At 46.2% G+C, this 17,444-nt stretch overlaps 1 protein-coding gene across 1 annotated transcript; it reads right to left on the minus strand.

Moving 5' to 3' along the window:
* Positions 1-592: 592 nt before the first annotated feature.
* Positions 593-16,492, minus strand: LOC421415. Its single transcript, XM_015283816.4, has 4 exons — positions 16,381-16,492; positions 15,120-15,356; positions 8,772-8,874; positions 593-1,079 (listed from the first exon to the last, which is right to left on the minus strand). The coding sequence occupies exons 2-4, from the start codon at positions 15,286-15,288 to the stop codon at positions 899-901; spliced, it is 453 nt and encodes a 150-aa protein (XP_015139302.2). The 5' UTR covers positions 15,289-15,356; positions 16,381-16,492; the 3' UTR covers positions 593-898.
* Positions 16,493-17,444: the final 952 nt, after the last annotated feature.

The following is a 17,444-nucleotide window of genomic DNA, read 5'->3' on the forward strand; positions in this document are numbered from 1 at the left end:
GGAGACCAGGCTGTATTGGACCAAATTACAGGAGAACATTAAAGGATTTTGTTTAAAATTGGTATAGGCAGACAGACAACTCCTGGAACCAAAGGTTGAAAGCATTTTTGCTCTTTAATGAGAGCAAAGGATGCGGCACTGGTACTGACTGACTATAAAAGTTTCAAACATACATAGCATAGAATCTGACTGGACTAAACATAGTATACTTGCTTCCCTTTTTCGCCCACCTAGATGTTGTTTCAGCTAACCTGAACATGCTCTGGCAATTCAGGCCGTGCTGTAAGGTCCTGCCCCTCTGAGGTGACTTCTTCCCAGGCACCTGCAGTGCAGACGCCCACTGCTGCTGGAGTTCCTGGCCAGACATGCTGCCTCTCAACAGGGCACCTGATTCAGTTTTTCCCTTGTCTGCCATCACGCACGCTTTCACAGGAGTTTGTCCATGTAAGAGCTGACTAAACACTGAGCAAACGGTTCAGAATTTGGCTGTCTTTTATAAATAATGATTCAAAGGTTTGATTTAGCTACAGATGAGCCCAAGCCACAAAAACTGCAGCTGTCTCCCAACAGCATCAACTCACACGACCAGAGATTTCTTTCCCCGTTGTGTTTTATTTCAGCCAGAACCTGGCCTGAAAGTCCATGTGGAAAGACAAACTAACTGTGAACCAGACGCAGACATCAGCGCCCGGGGCGCAGCGCGTACCAAGATAGCCCACAGCCACCTGCCAGCTTGCCACTGACCTTTTATCTGCATAAATAGTCGTGACCTTTGGGCTGCTCAAATTAGTGCTAGCTGCTCACCCAGGCCAGTATCACAGCCCCATCGTGCACAGGCCTTCCGCTACTTTGACTCTGTTGCCTTCGCTTGGTGAACCAACAGGCAGAGGCACCGTGCTCATGGCCTCTGTAGGCTGCAAACACCTCGCTGGAGCCTTCGTCCACCACTGAAGGGCACAAAGACCAAGGGAGGGGTCCTGCCACCTGCGGCTGTGTTGTCACTTCTCTGTAGGGCACGGTGAGCCTTCAGCTGCACTCCTGCTTGGGGCATTAATTCAGCATGTCCTTCAGGAGGAGTCCTGAAAGAGTTTTAAAATCAACAGAAAGAAATCATTACCAAAATGGCCACTCTTTCAGTAAGCCTCAAAATGAGTTATTTTGGTTAACACAGAAGTAGTTCACTACGTCACAGATCTTTCTTTCCAATAAAGTCTACGTTTTATTCAGTGGACTGTAAGTTGTGTAGGGTTTAATGCACATTATTTTCTCAGCAGATGAAAACTAGCATATTTATTTATTTATGTATGTATTTGCATCGTTTTACAAACACGTTCTTTCAGATTGCTTAGGAGACCCTCTGGATGCCTAGCTGATGATATTGACTACGTCTGAAAGAAGAAGAGTCGGATACTTAAAAGACATAAAGCAGGAAAAAAAAAATACAATTTTCTAGGTTCTTTAAGTTGAAGACTGCATAGGCATATTCCAGAGAGACTTTACTCTGCCTAAAATTTGTTTCAAAGCTCTTCTCTTCTGATTTACTTTAACTGGAGCTATTTTCTCTCTCTCTGTTCTAGTCACGGGATAGTGGATTCCAAAAGCATTTTTCCACCTGATGTCCATTGTGTGCATGATGCTTTAAAAATTCAATTGACTCCTCTCAACATTCTAGAGACTTGTTAAGTTGCACCAAGGCAAACTGTCAGGCACGGAATGAGAAGGTGCTGTTTATGGCCACAGCCCTTGCTGCCTGCTTTTACCTATGACATCTTTGGACAGGAATAGGAAACCCCACAGGGTTGGGAGGTCAACTTGTTTCACTTGGCTGGCGCCCCCGGACTAGCACGAGTCATAGAATGGCGAGGGTTGGAAGGGACCTTAAAGCTCATGCAGTTCCAACCGCCTGCCGTGGACAGGGCTGCCACCCACCAGCTCAGGCTGCCCAGGGCTCCATCCAACCTGGCCTTGACACCTCCAGGGATGGGGCATCCACAGCCAGATGGATGGATGCCCACGTGCTCTGGGCAGCCCAAAGCTCAGATGTACAATTGCTTGCAGAAAGTGAATTCCAGCCATAGTTTTTAGCTCCTTCTTTTGTTTTATCTTTTACAGCAGTTCCAAAAGTGCATTCACTTGAAACTTCTAAAAGCAAGTTGGTTTGCTTTCACTTGTTCCTCATTTCAGCTATCTGGCCCTCCCTATCTGTGGCTGTACCAGCAGCAATGCTACCCTGAGCCTCTCACGGGTAAATAAGAAGTCAACACGCATGTTTGCAAAGTATGTTTAACTTGCGTCTTTCATCTGTGATTAATATTAAATCTATTGAGCTACATAAATAAGTAATTCACTTACAGACCTGTCAAACCAATAGTAATTTCTTCCCCTCTGAAGCTCTGAGCTATCCGTTCTAATTGTTTAATTTCCTTTTGTGTACCTGGAGATAAAAACAGCCTGCTAGGCCGCTTCCACTTGGAAAGAAGGGAGGGCTGCCCAGTCACTCTCCTCCTCTGCCTCTTTCCCACTGCGTACAAGGTCTGCAAATGTCCTTAAAAGCCTTGAGTGAAGAGTAAAAGAGCCATTTTGCACATCATTTCTGCGGTGGTAGCTTGTGCATGGAAAGTGGACTCCTGCTCAGCCTTCTGGCTTGGATCACAGCCCTGCAAAATCATCTCCACCAAGAGACTATGGATCTGTTTCTGTTCTCCTGCAAATGAAATTAGCAGAATTATATAAACATAAAACCAGGGGCAAATGAGAGGAAACTCATGTTTGCTCTTTTGTGTTGATATGGAGTTGTGCTCCTCGAGCACTAATAAGGCAGTGCTCTCACGGAAGACTGAGAGCATGTATTCAGGCCCCTGGCCTCCCAGTGACTGTGCACAACACTCAGCTCCTTTAAGTTTACAAGTACTTTACAGGTTGCTTATAGAGAAGAGTATGAAGTTGGTTTGAGGGAAAATAATCCCCAGGTTGGGAAGTCCCTCCTAGCTAAAGAAAGCACTGAGCACAGGGAGTCGAGAGGAAACCTCATCCCCTCCCCAGTTCATCCAGGTGCCTATATCAAAGCAGCAGGGGAGGATCTCCCAGCAGCAAGGGATCCTTTCTGAAACACAGTTGTGTAGGACTTCTCTTTGGAAGCAATGATGAGAGAGCACTCCCTCGAAACCCACCCCAGCGCCATTTCAGGCTGGTGGAGGTGGTGGTACTGGGCTACAGCTCTTAATCTGTGGGAATTTTCCTCCCTCCAGCATTTGCTGCATATGTAAAGCCCTGCATAAGCCATTGTAGTCTCTGGGATCTGGGGGTGGAAAGAGGAATGGAAGAAATCTTGAAGCAGAATATATTTAGCTTCCTTCTCTTCCAGGATGCTCCTTCACACCTCACTGTTCAGCGCATCCAGCCCTGCACCGAGCAGGGGAAATGCAGCAAAACCAGCAGAGCTTTCTGCAGCAATGAAGGGGCTTTCAGTAAAGCAGCCTCAGTACTGAAAACATGAAAGGGACACCACAGTTCTTTATCAAAGCACAGTTTAACACAATCCATGTGAGGGATGCTGCGTTAGTTCCTAGCACTATTTAGCTATACCGAAAGGAAAGGAAAATATTATAGCTATGCAGAAATAAAAAATGGGATCAAGATTAGTGGAAAAGGGCAGAAATGACGTTTACTAAGCTGCCTTTTGCCTGTGATGTTTGTTCTTTACTGTTTTTCACTTAACAAGACTGCAGAAGACATTACTTGTCCTTAAAGAGTGCTACTGCATGCAGAGAGGAACCAGACCGTGGTTATCTGCTGTAACCGAAAAGCTGACATTTTGAAGTGGTCATTATTCATTGCAACTGCTCAGATTGAGGCCATTTCACATGGAAACAATTAAGAGGCAGAATGCATATCATAACAAAGGAATGAGAAAGAAAGATCAGGAAATACAGGCAGATTGGATAATTCTCTTAAAATGGATACCGTATTTACTGCAAGTGATTATAACAAATCTAAGACTTGTATTACCACCAGAGAACAGACATGACTGAATTGCAGATTTTCTCATGCAACCTCAGAGGAAAAAATTCAGTTTATTGATTAATTCATAATTTAGGTCCAGAATGGAAAAAAAAAAAATCTCATTTCATTTGTGTGCAGGATGGAAGGAGCCTGAAAATAATGAATTACAAAAGTGGTCACAACTGGAAATTACAGATAAATGAAAACCAAATAGGAATGCAAAACAATATGGTCCGCGTGTACTTCAGTAAAAGCAAGGGAAAAATGCAAATGTGCATGGAAGGGCATCCACAGAGATTGCAGATTCTTCTCGAGATCGGCCTAAGTGCAACTGGAGAGAAGAGAAGAGGATAAAGAACAAAATCCACTTCTAAAGAGGCGTGTTGTCTTACATGCAGGAGATACGGGGGGAGGGTTTCTTTACACTATCAGAGAATGAGCGAGGTAATTACTGGAAGGCATATATTGCAATAAAGAATTATGAAACACCATTTAATTCTTCTTTCTGGTTGAGTAATTAAACAAACAGAATATCAGCACTAAACGGTGTGAGACGGATGAGACACCATGAGCCTTATACAACCAGGAGCCAGGATGTCCATGTCCCTCGGTCCTAAAACAGTCATCTGTGTTTGCAAGGAAGTTCGGAAATCACTTAGCGAAGATATCGATACTGGATCTCCTAGTGGCATAAATGCCACACCTTTCTGCTGTGTACACATTCACACGCCGAATTTCATTATGCCCCCCAAAATGAGTGACTTAAACTTGGACAATTAAGTGACAGCAAACTGCCCTCCAATTCCTTCCCCCTGACCACTGTCTGGGAGACTAATTTTTATTGCCATTGAAATCAATTTGAGTTGTATGACTAACCTCACTGGAGCCAGGATGCAAGCAGCTAATGGTCTGCTGACAATAGCTGGGAACTGGCACAAGTCAGAGCAGAAATATTTAATACCTTGTGACTGGGTGAATATTGCTTTTGCACTATCAGCTTACAAAGGGGATTTCAGGTGTTGAGGCATTAATTCCTCTTCAGATATCCAGCTTTCCCCCTTAAGTACAGAATCACAGCACGGCTAAGGTGGGAAGTGACCTCTGATCCAACCCTGCTCAAACAGCAGGCTGTCCTGCGTCCAAGTGCCACACCCAAATGGTTTTTAAGTAACTCGAAGGAAGAAGACTCCACAGCCTCCCTGGGCAACCTGTGCTAGTGAAAAACAGGAATTCCTAAGTGGAAGGCATCAAACGTCCTCAGGAGGCCGAGCACGCGCTAAACAAAATTAGCCAATACGGACCCAAGAGCAAAAAGGCTGAGGGCACATCTGCAGGAGCAGAGCAGACCTGTGCTATCTGCCTCCACCATCCTCATCCCTACACCTCAACAATGAGGGATATTTCACAGTTATGCTTCTTTGAAAGTAGGGGCTGGTGGGAAGAGCTGTGCTGCTGAGGCACATGGTGTTTGCCCACACCGCTCCCTTCCTGCTGCTCCTCTCCTGCTGGGGCCTCGAGCTTTAGATATTCAAGACAACCAGTGGGATTTCCAGCTGGAAACTTGTGCCATTTCCAGTCCTTTCCCATCTTGCAGAGAATCTTTTGTCTAGAAAGTAGCCCAACTGCAGAAATCAGCATCTGCAGAAAGAGTCATCTTGGGTGCCATTCTAGAAAGGGCTCCGTTTGACATAGTTAATACAGAAGATCCCTTTAAATAGTAAAACTTTCTCACATTTGTATTCAGAGCTGTTACGATTTTATTTTTAAAGGGAATGTAGGTGTTCGCTAGCAGTGGGTGTGAGACTGACAGCACTAGACCAGAGCTCGCCATTGCAGAACAACTGCTGCATAGCCTACTGTACTGCAAACCTCTGTGATGAACATGCCGAGGTTTGAGAGAGGCCATCCTTCTCAAGCCTGTTACTGTCCCCGTGCCTGTTCTCTCCTTGTCCTCAAAGTGAGTCAGCTGCTAGGATGGCCTGCGTGTGTGCACTTGCAGGAGCAGACACAAGATTACCAGGCCTTGCAGACAGTAATTACTTTTAAGCTTTAGCACTGCATTTGGATTTTGCACTCCAGTGCCAAAGAAGTAGCTTTCTGTGCGACGTCACACTCACTTAACCACATGCCTGGGTCTGTTTTTTCTTTATTTGTCAACTGTTTGTTCTTAAAAATAAACAGCTCAAACTCTGATGCAAAGGCTCTTACCAGCTTTCTATGGGCTGGTAAGCATGCGTGCTGGTCTATTCAATAAATCACCCTTGATACGCAATTTTCCATAACTGAGGTATCTTATGCCTCTCAGCATCATTTAATGGGGACTCTGCAAAGTATCACACTGATCCTTTCCCCCACTCCACCCCACTCAGAAACACACCGTGAAAAAAACAAAAAGCACCTCCAGGACAGAACCCCTCCAAACACTTAAAACCCTCTTTTAGTTCTTACCTGATCCTGTGCCATCTATTCCACATATGATAAGGTCAGTAGTGGTGCCAGTACAGTGTAGATACTTCCTCTTTCTTCAGCTGTGCCAGGTATATTACTAAACTGAGTTCACACATTTTCTTCCAAGACTATAAACAAATTTCCTTCATGCTATTTCTCTGAATCTTCCAGCTAATGTGCTTAGGATTTTGGTTCAAGTTATTCAAAAGAATTCTTCTTTAGCCTATCTTTTATTTCTTGGCTTCCTTTGAATAATTTAGGGTCAATTTTTAATTTTCTCTCACTGGCTGTAGTCTTGTACAGAGAACTCTGAGCTGCAAGCCCAAATACCAGAGCCAGGATGCTCCAAATTCTGCCCCTGCAGAGAAATTCTGCCTCTGCTCAAAATAACAACAGAGCCTCTTGCTGTGAGATCATCTAAGGCTTCTTGTTCATTCTCTAGATTTTATGGTAGGATCTTTTGTGATGAGTTGCAGCTCTGCCTTCCCTCCTTTCATGTTTTGAAGCTCTTTTGCTGTAATCAGTCCTCTGAAGCACCATTCTTTCCTTTGAATTGGCTGAGAATTTGGGTTAAAGTGACTGAAGGATGTGACAACAAAGGAGTGATTGTCATCAGGTCCCAAGGATTTGATATGCTGTTGGTTATAAAATGCATTTGGACAGCCCAAGTTGTGTGCCAGATTAATATTTGATGTCATTGGACTTGACTGGCTGTAAAGAAGGAAGCTGGAGACGTTGTTGGGAAAATGGCCATCTCCCTTTCACCGAGGAGCTGGGGCTCATGGAAGTTGACAGCCTGACAGCCCAATCTCCCATCCGCCCATACACGCTAGCCGGTGTGAGCCGTGAGCTGTGGCAATGCAAGTTTTCCCGTGTTTAATCACTGATAGGTCAAATTATCCTTGCAACCCCTACGTTTCATGCTTACTTTATATTACCAGCAACAACTTTGCTTAGTGTGTTTTCTATCATTATTTGCCAAGTCATTAAATTACACTTAGAGTACTGATGTTTAATTTGTCCTTACTGCATATGTGTGGAGTTTCTCTATGTAGTCCATGAAGGTATGTAGTCACCTGATATGCTCAGAAATCCCACATTCACTCACATATGTCTTAGAGTTAAACAAATAGAAGTAAATTTGGGGCTGTATCATTAAAGCTGTCATAAATGGTCAGGTTTTGTTTGTCTTCTGATCCTTTATCTTAACTTATCCAAAATACTGCTAGGCTAATGAGGACCACGTGCCAGTGGCACTTCATTTAAAAAGGAAAAAAAAGAAAGAAGTTAGTCTTGTGGCACACGGATATTAAAAAAATAAATCAAATAAAACTTGGCGTTGTAAATGGAAATCAATGGGCTGCAAAACTGTATTTGTTCTAGCTGGATAGAGTACTTGCCGAGTTCCAAGCTGTCTGTCCCCTGCTGAGGAGAGGCAGGGTCTGCTCTATGTGTAGTGCAATTGCAAAGCTACTGTGTATAAACACGCACCTCTCCACATGCAATGCAATTTATGCATGTAAAAAATAATAATTCATTTTACAACATCCCAGGAGACACAAATATTAGTCCTCTTTTATGGACAGCATGCAATGAGACTGGATATTTTGTCCAAAGCAAGTCCCTTTTGGGGTCGAAATTTTTGACTCCTGGTCTTATTCTCAAGAAATTTGACTGTGCCTGTCTTAAAATTCTTTCAGTATCTATGAATTGCAGACAACATAATATCTGAATAATAATACTAGGTATAGTGGTGTTCTGTAATTCCATGTGACTTCTGGCTCGCTCTGCCTTCTAGCTCACGATGTGTGGATGTGTAACCGAGGACAGTGTTGGTTCTCAGCAGCACTATGCTCAACTTGGCTGCTTTTCTACAACTCTGGTTCTTGATCTTTTGATAAATCTTAGGAAAACCGCCTGTGACATGGAACTCTGCTAAACTGAAATTCTTGCATATTACCATGTAGAACAAATAAAAAATATTTCTATTATAAGCAGCTGATTACTGCTATGTCTACAGTATCTGCTTTTTGTCTCCTTCCTTATTCCATAATTTTGATAATGATGACTATTCCTATTAGGCATATAAGCAACTAATTGTTCTTGTATGTTCTCATTGACTTACACTGCATATATTTACCATACAAAATCTAACGTCTTCAAAGAATTCTTATTACACAAAACTACATTGGTCAAAAACCCTCCAATACTCTTCTCCCAGGATTTCTATGTGTACAGTCCTGAGAACCCAAGTTTTTCACTCTCCAAAGACTGGGTTTTGAAGTTTATCACCCTGAGGAAGGAAAGCCAACCAAACATACCTTGAGAGGCTGAAGAAGATGTTTTCAGGCTGGAGGATGTACAGCTGGACAGGAAGATTGGCAACCAGGATAACAGCTGCCAGCTCTGGCAACAGGATGAAAGCTAAATAGAGGAGAGAGGTAAAATGAGCACATCTCATTCTTTGAAGTTTCATCAGGTGACACTTGACATTAAAATAATGCAGAAAAGGATTATTAGTGCAAAATACTTTGCCGTCAGAGATCCTGGATGTTGGGACTTTCAGCCCTGTGGACTCCTTGTGTTCTGTCTGCAGGAGCTGCCCATTCAGCTACCAGGACTGTCCTACCAAGGAGTCCTGTCCTCTAAAACTGTTCTTTGAAAATGTTCACCATATGGAGCATGCTAATGCAAAGCAGTTATCAAAAAATAGATACCAGCTCTGTCCTTGATATTAAATAGGATCATTTGGATTACCGCAATCAAATATGAAAAAATAGCATTCATTATGAATGTGAATTTACATCCCTTCAACTGTAGAAATTATCAGGAGAATATCTCATTTAAAATTAGCATTATTTAAGTAAGGCTTAAAAATTAAATTGATTGGAGAATAATAGCCTATCCAGTTCTTCGCTGCCTTGAACTCCTGCGTGCATTTACTGCCAAAGTCTACAGTAAGAACTTCTTCCTCAGAAGTATATAGAACATTACTGTTTTCAGCCCAGACCTGTTACACAGCCCTGATCAGTTTGGGGCAGGAGATATTCTGGGGTGGTCCCATTTGGGTGAGAAGGCTGATGGAGTCAGGTAGTTCTTTAAATGAACACTCTTGATTAACAAATATGCACAAAGCCTTTTTTTCCTTGAACATTTAAAACAAAGGTCAAAGAAGAAATGGGAGTTTTGCTTGCAATTATAATTGTCTTTAGCTTGGAAAGGCCTGTGCCTGAAATCCCATTCTCAGCCTTTGAGGTCACACTACCGGGGGTTCCCATAGACAGGTCTGAGCCTTCCTGGCTCTCTGTCCTGTTTCTGTCTCTCTTAGATCCCACTAGGAATTGCTGCATTCAGGTTGATCTCTGCCTTAATGGGTATGCTAGCCCCTAGCCAAACCACCCTGCTGTTGGGTTCAGATTCCTGAAAAGCTTTGGGGAGCCTGTGTAGCACCAATTATTTCTGTTATACGTCAACAGAAGAATGGTTAATTATTCTGTTCTCATCCAGACCCGGCCCACTGGATATGATGCTGAGTACTTTCAATCATCACCATTTCAAAGGCTGCCCCACCACTACTGTTTCCTTAAAGCTGGGGCTCAGGTATAGGTCAGCCCAGCATCAGGGGCTCCCCATCACTTTGTACAACCTGCTGGTGTGTCCAGATGCTGGATGTTTTTCACAGTGAATGGTGTTAGGCCATGGGCAGCAGTCTGGGTCTTGACCTCGCTGCTCATGCTGATATCCCGGCTATGAGCTAGCATCATCTGTGATGGCTTTTTCTCTGTGGATTCCTGACATGCCTAATGAGACATTACAGTGGAAACGGTGTTAAATGGGAGCCTACTTTATGGCTGCTTAAACCTGGGCTCCTTCCTTCCCAGACACCATCTGCCATGAACTTGCCCACTGAACGCTGCCATTCCTATGTCGTACTGCCCAGGCCGGCTGGCAATAAGCTCTCCATTGGTCCATGGTCTACAGTAGAATTTATTATATTCTTTAGAGGTTTTCAAGGGGGAAATATGCATTTTCATGCTTAAAAAAAGGACAAGTTACCTGCAAAGTATGGACAAGTTCTGGCAGTCAGCACGACATGTTCATAGAATATGTGCTGAAGGCAGATCATTTCTTAGGGATCATAATCCTTTTAGTCCTTTTTGGTTCTGTGTTTTCTCGTCCGTGCTTCTTGTCTGTTGGCAAACTAATTTTCCTTCTATTTCAGAGGAAATGTGCTGAATGGCAGATCACAGGTTGGTCACTTGGCTGACATTGGTATGTTAGGCTAAAAAATGCAATCTTTGACCCTGACAAAAGCAAAAGTCAACCACATGTACACAGTACATATACACAGAGTGTGGAAAAAGGAAAAAAGGTAAGAGACTAAGCCACACCACTGTAAAGGTTATAAGTAACCAAGCAGAACAAAGGTCCACTCTTAAATGCTAAAGATCAGTGTAACTCTTTTTATGGCTGGTAACATGCCATGCCCCATTGTTAGGCTGAGAACTTTTTACAGCCGAACAAAAGATAACAACCAGCCTTTATGTGGCATGCCTTGTAAAATAATAACTAACAAGAAAGTGCTCTGCAAAGAAGGTCAGTATTGTTATCTCCATGTCTCGGAAAGGAAACTTGAGCAGCAGAGCTAACTTGCTTAAGGTGCCTTGCTTACAGGCGCAGGTGAATTTCCATGTTCCAGCACAGATATCAGAAACAAGGATGGAGAAGCCAGCCTTGCTCTGTTGGGCAGCTGAATGCACCGCCCTGCTTATAGCAAATATCTCTGGAATGCTGCAGGCATCGGTTCAGCTCCACAGACTGCACTGCGGGCACTGCAGCAGCCGGGCTGGGGCTGTGCTGGGGGCACAGCGGATGGAGGAGCCCCGCATCATCAGCTGGGTGTGAAACTGCAGCGCTTTGGCTGCTTCAGTGGGTGGGACGCCAGGCACACTGGCAGGGCATGAGGCAGGGTAGGAAGGCAGCCAGGAGAGGGGATTTACTGAGGCTGTCACTGCTCGGGGATGCTGGCCAGTCTGGTGTCCCGCATGCCCCCGAGGAGCAGTGATGGCACTTGCTGCCTCGGGGCCTCCACAGGATCACTCGCCCTCCATCCTGCATGTGCAGGGCGGGAACAACCTCTAGAGTAACTCATTAACCCAAACTGCCTCCTGTTCTTATCTAGCTCTGCCACTGAGGTGTAGCAACAGCCCTCCAGAAAGCCTTGGAGTGCCTAGCGAAGGGCCTCCATGTGGCTCCCAGTGCCCACCGGACACCTGCCAGCACCATGCCTCCCTGGCACCGAGCAGCTCAGCAACCAGAGCTCGAGTACACAGCTCACCCTCTGAGAAGGCTCTTTCATTTGCCACAGTTTTATCCTGCGTGAACGATGAGCTGCAGTTTCCACATTAAATCCCAGCACCTTTCACTGCAGCAGCCCTTGGCCTGCCTTCAGCTCTGTAGTGGGTGAGCTGAGAGCAAGCCGTCTGCCCGTGCGGATGTATGGAGCAGAATGTGCATCTATACGTTGTCATGGAGATGCCATGGGATACATCTTCAGGTTTTGCTGGTTGGGCTTCTTCTGTATCACGCGTTTGTGCAGAAATGAGGTTTTTACTAAAATACAGCATCCAAGATTTTCCGGAGCATAAGTGGAACGTAGATCTGTGTCAGATCAGATGAGGTCACCTCATTCGTGATCACTTGCACGGGCCTTACTTTTTATCTTCCACTTACATTGCTCCTGATGTCACATGCACATAGCATCAGTTTAGAGAATGAAACAAGTCCACAGTAATGGAGGGGGGAGAGAAGCAGGCCACACGCTTCAACAGTAACAATTCAAAAAGGCAAGAAGAGGTGGCAGGATATAGAGGATTTTGCAAATACAGCGGGCTTGAAATAATCAATGGGGAACTGCCCTTCGGAGCTAACTTGAGATATATGAAATCTCTGTAATTTTCCTATATTACCTCATGTGTTAAGGTAAGCAGTTTTGTTGTTTGTGTCCATCTTATGTTCTGTTTTTCCTTAGTAATGGTCTGACAAATATAGTAACAGAGATTTTCAGTGAAACGGGGCTTTAAAAAAAAAAAAAATCACTAAAAGGAAAAAGAATTACTGATTTCTAAATTATACCTTGTCCATAAAAGACAAATCACTTGGCCAGTGAAGATCACATTCCCAATACGTTCAAGCAGTCAAGGCCTGCAATCAGAGGGGCCGAGGCCCCGTCTACCTGATAATTACCTAACCAGAAGTCAACTCCAGAAGAAAGCACCAGCTCACAGCCTGCAGACCATCTTCAATCTAAGCACTGTTATAAAAATATCACCTTAGTCCTTCTACATAACATGCTTCTGATATAAGCTTTCCTGCGTACCCACAGCTAACCCTCTACCCAAGCTCTCATCTGATTGTGCTAGATTTTGTTTTTTGAATTGTGCTTGGAAATGATCATCAGTTGTTGGCCTCTTTCTGAAGTTGTTCAGATTTGAGATTACTCTGGAGGACCTGCTGCATTTCCATAGCACTGCTGCTGCAGGTCCGCCAACCGAGAAGAGCTCCCTTGTGCCTGTTGACATGAATAATCCCCAGCATTTTTAATACAGGCTGTCTTTGCCAGTTGGCTGACACTTGTGCTATGCCATGAATAAAAGCTATTTGATGACAGATGAAAAATGGATGCGAGACACTTGCTGCTATATTTCCTGTGCTCTACGGGAGCTGTTCCCTATTGTTTGTCATGAGCAGGAATGTAAAGATGCTAAAAGCAACTTGAACATAGACAGTGATGACGTGAGAGTGTAAGGCAGTAGAGAAAACAAGACCCCAGACCTATTCTAATAGCCTGCAGCTTGCATTTATTCCTTGAGCAGCTTTAAGGATAATTCAGAAATGCGTGTTTTAATGTCTTTACCTAGCCAAAGCGTGCCTTCACATCAGCGCAGAAAAGATCCCCCTTGTTACCTGGCTGGAGGAAGTTTAGTTTTGCCAGGGAAGAAGATGGGGATTCAGGGTAGATTGGACAGAATGAGAGAGGGAATGTTTGGCTAATGGAAGATAGGAGATGGACCCAGGTGCCAGATGAGCAGGAAGAAGAAAGCAGCGTTGAACCATCCGAGAACAAGACAAAATGAGCAGGAAGGAGGAATGACTGAGAAACAGAGGAGCAAGTTCAGAGAGGAAGTTACTGGGGGCCTCAGAGGGGAGATTTGGAGGTTTCACTGGAGATGAGAGGCTGGTAGGCCAGTGTGTCATGGCTGTGGGACGCTTAGCAGGAGCTTCTGAGCAAAGGGATGAGAGAAAGTGTAAGGAGAGGAGGGAGGATGTGCTGCTGCAGCACAAACCGCAGTGACACAGGCAGGAGTGTTCTGTAGATGGGCAGCAAAGGAAAGGCAGGCTATAATGAAGGTTTAAGACATCCTAACACCTTTGGAAACAAAGCTTACAGATGACCCACTGAAGCCTTTCCATATAAAGAAAACAAAACGTGTCCAAGTTTTAAAGGACTGTCAGGAAGAGAGAGCGCACCATATACTCAGCAGACAACGATCCTTACAAAGCATATCCAGTGGAACGCAAAAGACATCAACAAGAAAATGATCGTTCTCTACCATTCACTTGATTGCAGACCACGTTGATCCTTGCCCTGGGTTTTGCATTCATTGAGACGGATCAATAAACAGGCTTACCAGGCACTCTGGGTTTTCTCTTCCACTTCAGTCTCCGCCAGGGCTCTCTTGAGAGCCTCCCCCCTCTCCCTTATCGTCAGCTCAGAGCTGGAGCTGGCAAAGCACACCTGCTGCAATGACTCGCCACTCACAGCCCTGGGCCTCCAATATAAAGTTTCAAGCACCTGATATTAGTATGACGCAGGTGAGCTCTGCAGCATCTGTACACAGACCTGGGTTCTGCAGAGCCTTCAGCTGCTGCGGGGCACATCAGGGCCCAGCAGTGCTGCTGGCTGAGGCCTCAAGCAAGGGGAGGTGGGATCGCGGTGCTTCATAGCCAGCACTGCAGCAGTAAGGCCTCTTCTCTCCAGCAAATGGCTGAGCCAAGAAGCGGTATGACCACAGCCAAAGCAGCGTGAGAAACAGAGAAAGGAAAAGAGAATTTCTTTCCCCCTAAAAGAGGGAAAAAAACTGGTGTGTGTGAGCACATAGATAGTGTCCGGGTGATTGCAAGGCAAGACACGGTGACAGCACGATGGCATAATTTCCAGATGACATATCAAGGAAAAATGCTTTGGAAAGCTCTGTTAGCCAGATCAGCTTTGGGGACGTGTGACTAACAGCAATGGACCATAATAATTATTTTTTAAATGTCACTTTAAGCACAGTTTTCTCCTGATTATCACTAGAGCACATTTCTGGCACGAAGTACCTTTGTACAGTATATCTTCATGGTATGCGAAGCAAGCACTCAGCTCCAGGCAAGGATGGTAAAAAACAGTATATCATTTTGCTCTTGCAAGGGAGAATCTAACAATTTGGCCATCTGCTGCATTCCACAGCAGTGACAGCTCATGCTTGTGTTTGGTGCTAGAGCTGGGGCTGGCGATGCAGGAGCAGCCCTTCCTCCCCACCCTCCTCCAGCCTCAGCAGCTATTCCCATCCCCATCGCGCCATTGCTCCTCTCGTGCCCTTCCCACCACCGGTTTCCCTTTTCATCTGAAGGTGGGTGAACTTCCGTGCTGCCTCCCTGCACCTCCCTGCAGCTGGTCCCTGCCCCTCTTGGTTTGCCCAGCTTTGCTGTGCCACTGCCACTGCTCAAGGCGGGGATGCTGTGGAGAATGGAGCTGTAGCTGTAGGTCGCCTGTTGCACGATGTTCATTCTCATGTCATGGCAAACGGTCAGTGAGAAGAGAGCAGCTCCTGCCTGCCCTCGTGCAGCTTGAGCCTTCAAGCCTGTTTCAAAGAAGAATGAGAAAGCAATTATTTGGCCGCGCTGATTTTAGCCTCCCTGCATTCATGATGAGGGGACCTCATAAAATGACATCTCTGCAAGTAACTGCACCCAGGCTCAGAGATAGCCACTCTACTTTGGAACGCAGTGCTCAGCTATGGTGGCAAGGAGCTTGCCACAGCTGGGCTGCACCTTTAATGTCCCGTTTGAGCTGGAGTTGGACCAGATTGACCCAGAGGTCCCTGCCAGCCTCAGCCACGCTGTGACTGCTGCAGCCCAGCTTCTCTCAGAGCCACAGCAGAGTAAATCCACATCCCTGCAGCGCTCCTCAGCCCTGCGCACAGCCAACTCCTGCTGCAAGCTCCCTGTACGGCACAAGCACATCGCGTGCCCACCAAGCTGCCACGGTGCTGCAGGCCCTCCCTTGCCCTTCCCACCCTGCATCTAAGCACACTGATGTGCATCAGGCACCCTCCTGTTCCTCCTGCCCTCCACATCTCCCCAGAAGACAGCTCCTACCCGCTGCTGGGGGCAGCGTGCCTGACTCACGAGGGCTCGCTTCCTTTTAAAAAAGATGGTGTGTTTCTGAAGGTCACGATCTTTACAGCTCTGACATTCATAACCCTGTGATCCTGCAACAGTTACGTTCAGCATCTGAGTTACTACAGCACACAAACTGCGTTCGTGGCATCCTCGGAGGCCGAGTGCCAGGCTGGGAGCAGACAAACACATCGCACACGGCTTATGAGGCACAGAGGCGCAGAGCAGCCCCGTCCTCTCCGACGCAGCGATTTGCCTTCCTGTGGCACATGAAACGTATCAGCATGTGCTCCTCGGGAACCAAAGACCCAAGCATGGGAAGGCAGACCTGGGGCTTAGCTTCGCAACCAATTTTCCTCCGGTAGCTTCGTAGAAAGCTAAATATTTATGCACGCTAAATAGCGTGCGTTTCTTTAAGAGGGTTTGCTTTCCTAGCGCTAATCTCTGCTGAATTGCTGAGCACAGTGGCATTTGGGGCGCGTTCACCTGTGAGGTTTAGCGCAACGGTCTCCGCATCCCGCACGCAGGCTGCCTTTGGCTCTCTATCCCGGGCAGGGAGCTGAAGCCTGGGAGGCGGTCGGGTCGATGGAGACGACGCTCAGCGCTCGTCACGGGGAAGAGGACGCGCGTGCTGCCAGGCAACGGCTCTGCAGCGCCCGTGCCAATGGCTGCAAACACCTCTGCAGAGGCAGGTCTGCAGCACGAGCGTCCAACCCGGGCTGCTCGCTGCTGGGGGCCCGTGGGCACGTCGCTGCCAGGCACGGAGATGGAGCTGTGCCCCCCATGCCTGCGGGGAGCAGGGCTGAGAGGTCGGGCCCCTCCTGGGGTCCGGGCAGGGCTTTGGGGGTCCCGGCGCTGCCGTCAGCCGACGCTGCTCAGTGGCAGCTGAGAAATGAGCCCTTTTGCCCCGCTGTTTATATTAGGGTGGGGAGGAACGGCAGTTCGGGCACGTGGGCTCCAGAGGGACGTCTGATGTTCTGGTCTTCATCTGGGTCTTTAATTGCCTTCCCCAGGCTCTGCTGCAATCTGCCATACACAGCTTGGTAAAGGAGGACAGAACAGATTTTAATCACAACAAATACGCGTATGTACATGCCTTCGCGTATACCTATGCATGAAAAATTCATTCAATGGGATTAGGTACAATTACCTTAGGGTGTGCAAAACAGCAGTGCCATCCACAGCAAGCGTTCCCTTTGCTTACTCTTCTCGATGAACTGCTTTGATTTCTCCAGTCCCTCACTCCAGGAACGTTCCTCCAAAAGCAGTGCGGTGTTCTGCCTACTCAGAGTTTCCAGAAGTTTTCCTGCAGCGATAGCTAGGCCTCTATTTGATATTGCCCAAGGAAATGTTTATCAAGATTCTTATTCAGCTCTTATTTTACAGCTTAGGGGCAGATACCTACAATGCCGAGGGATAAATCTCGTTCCATCCTCCTTTGTCCTTCCCGGGCAGGGTTTGGCCGTAAGTACAGAGGGAGAGACATAAGTTATTCTGAGACATGCAGATGACACGAGCCCTCGAGGCTCAGCACAGCTCAGACCCCAGAA

Source organism: Gallus gallus, chromosome 3 (assembly GCF_016699485.2).
Source record: "Gallus gallus isolate bGalGal1 chromosome 3, bGalGal1.mat.broiler.GRCg7b, whole genome shotgun sequence".
Lineage (NCBI taxonomy): Eukaryota > Metazoa > Chordata > Aves > Galliformes > Phasianidae > Gallus > Gallus gallus.

Coding starts and splice junctions, on each gene's coding strand:
- LOC421415 (XM_015283816.4), bottom strand. CDS start 15,288: ATGAGAATGAACATCGTGCAACAGGCGACCTACAGCTACAGCTCCATT. Junction 8,875..15,119: donor GGAAGTTCACCCACCTTCAG/ATGAAAAGGGAA, acceptor TCCTCTATTTAG/CTTTCATCCTGTTGCCAGAG. Junction 1,080..8,771: donor ATCTTCTTCAGCCTCTCAAG/GTATGTTTGGTT, acceptor AAACTCTTTCAG/GACTCCTCCTGAAGGACATG.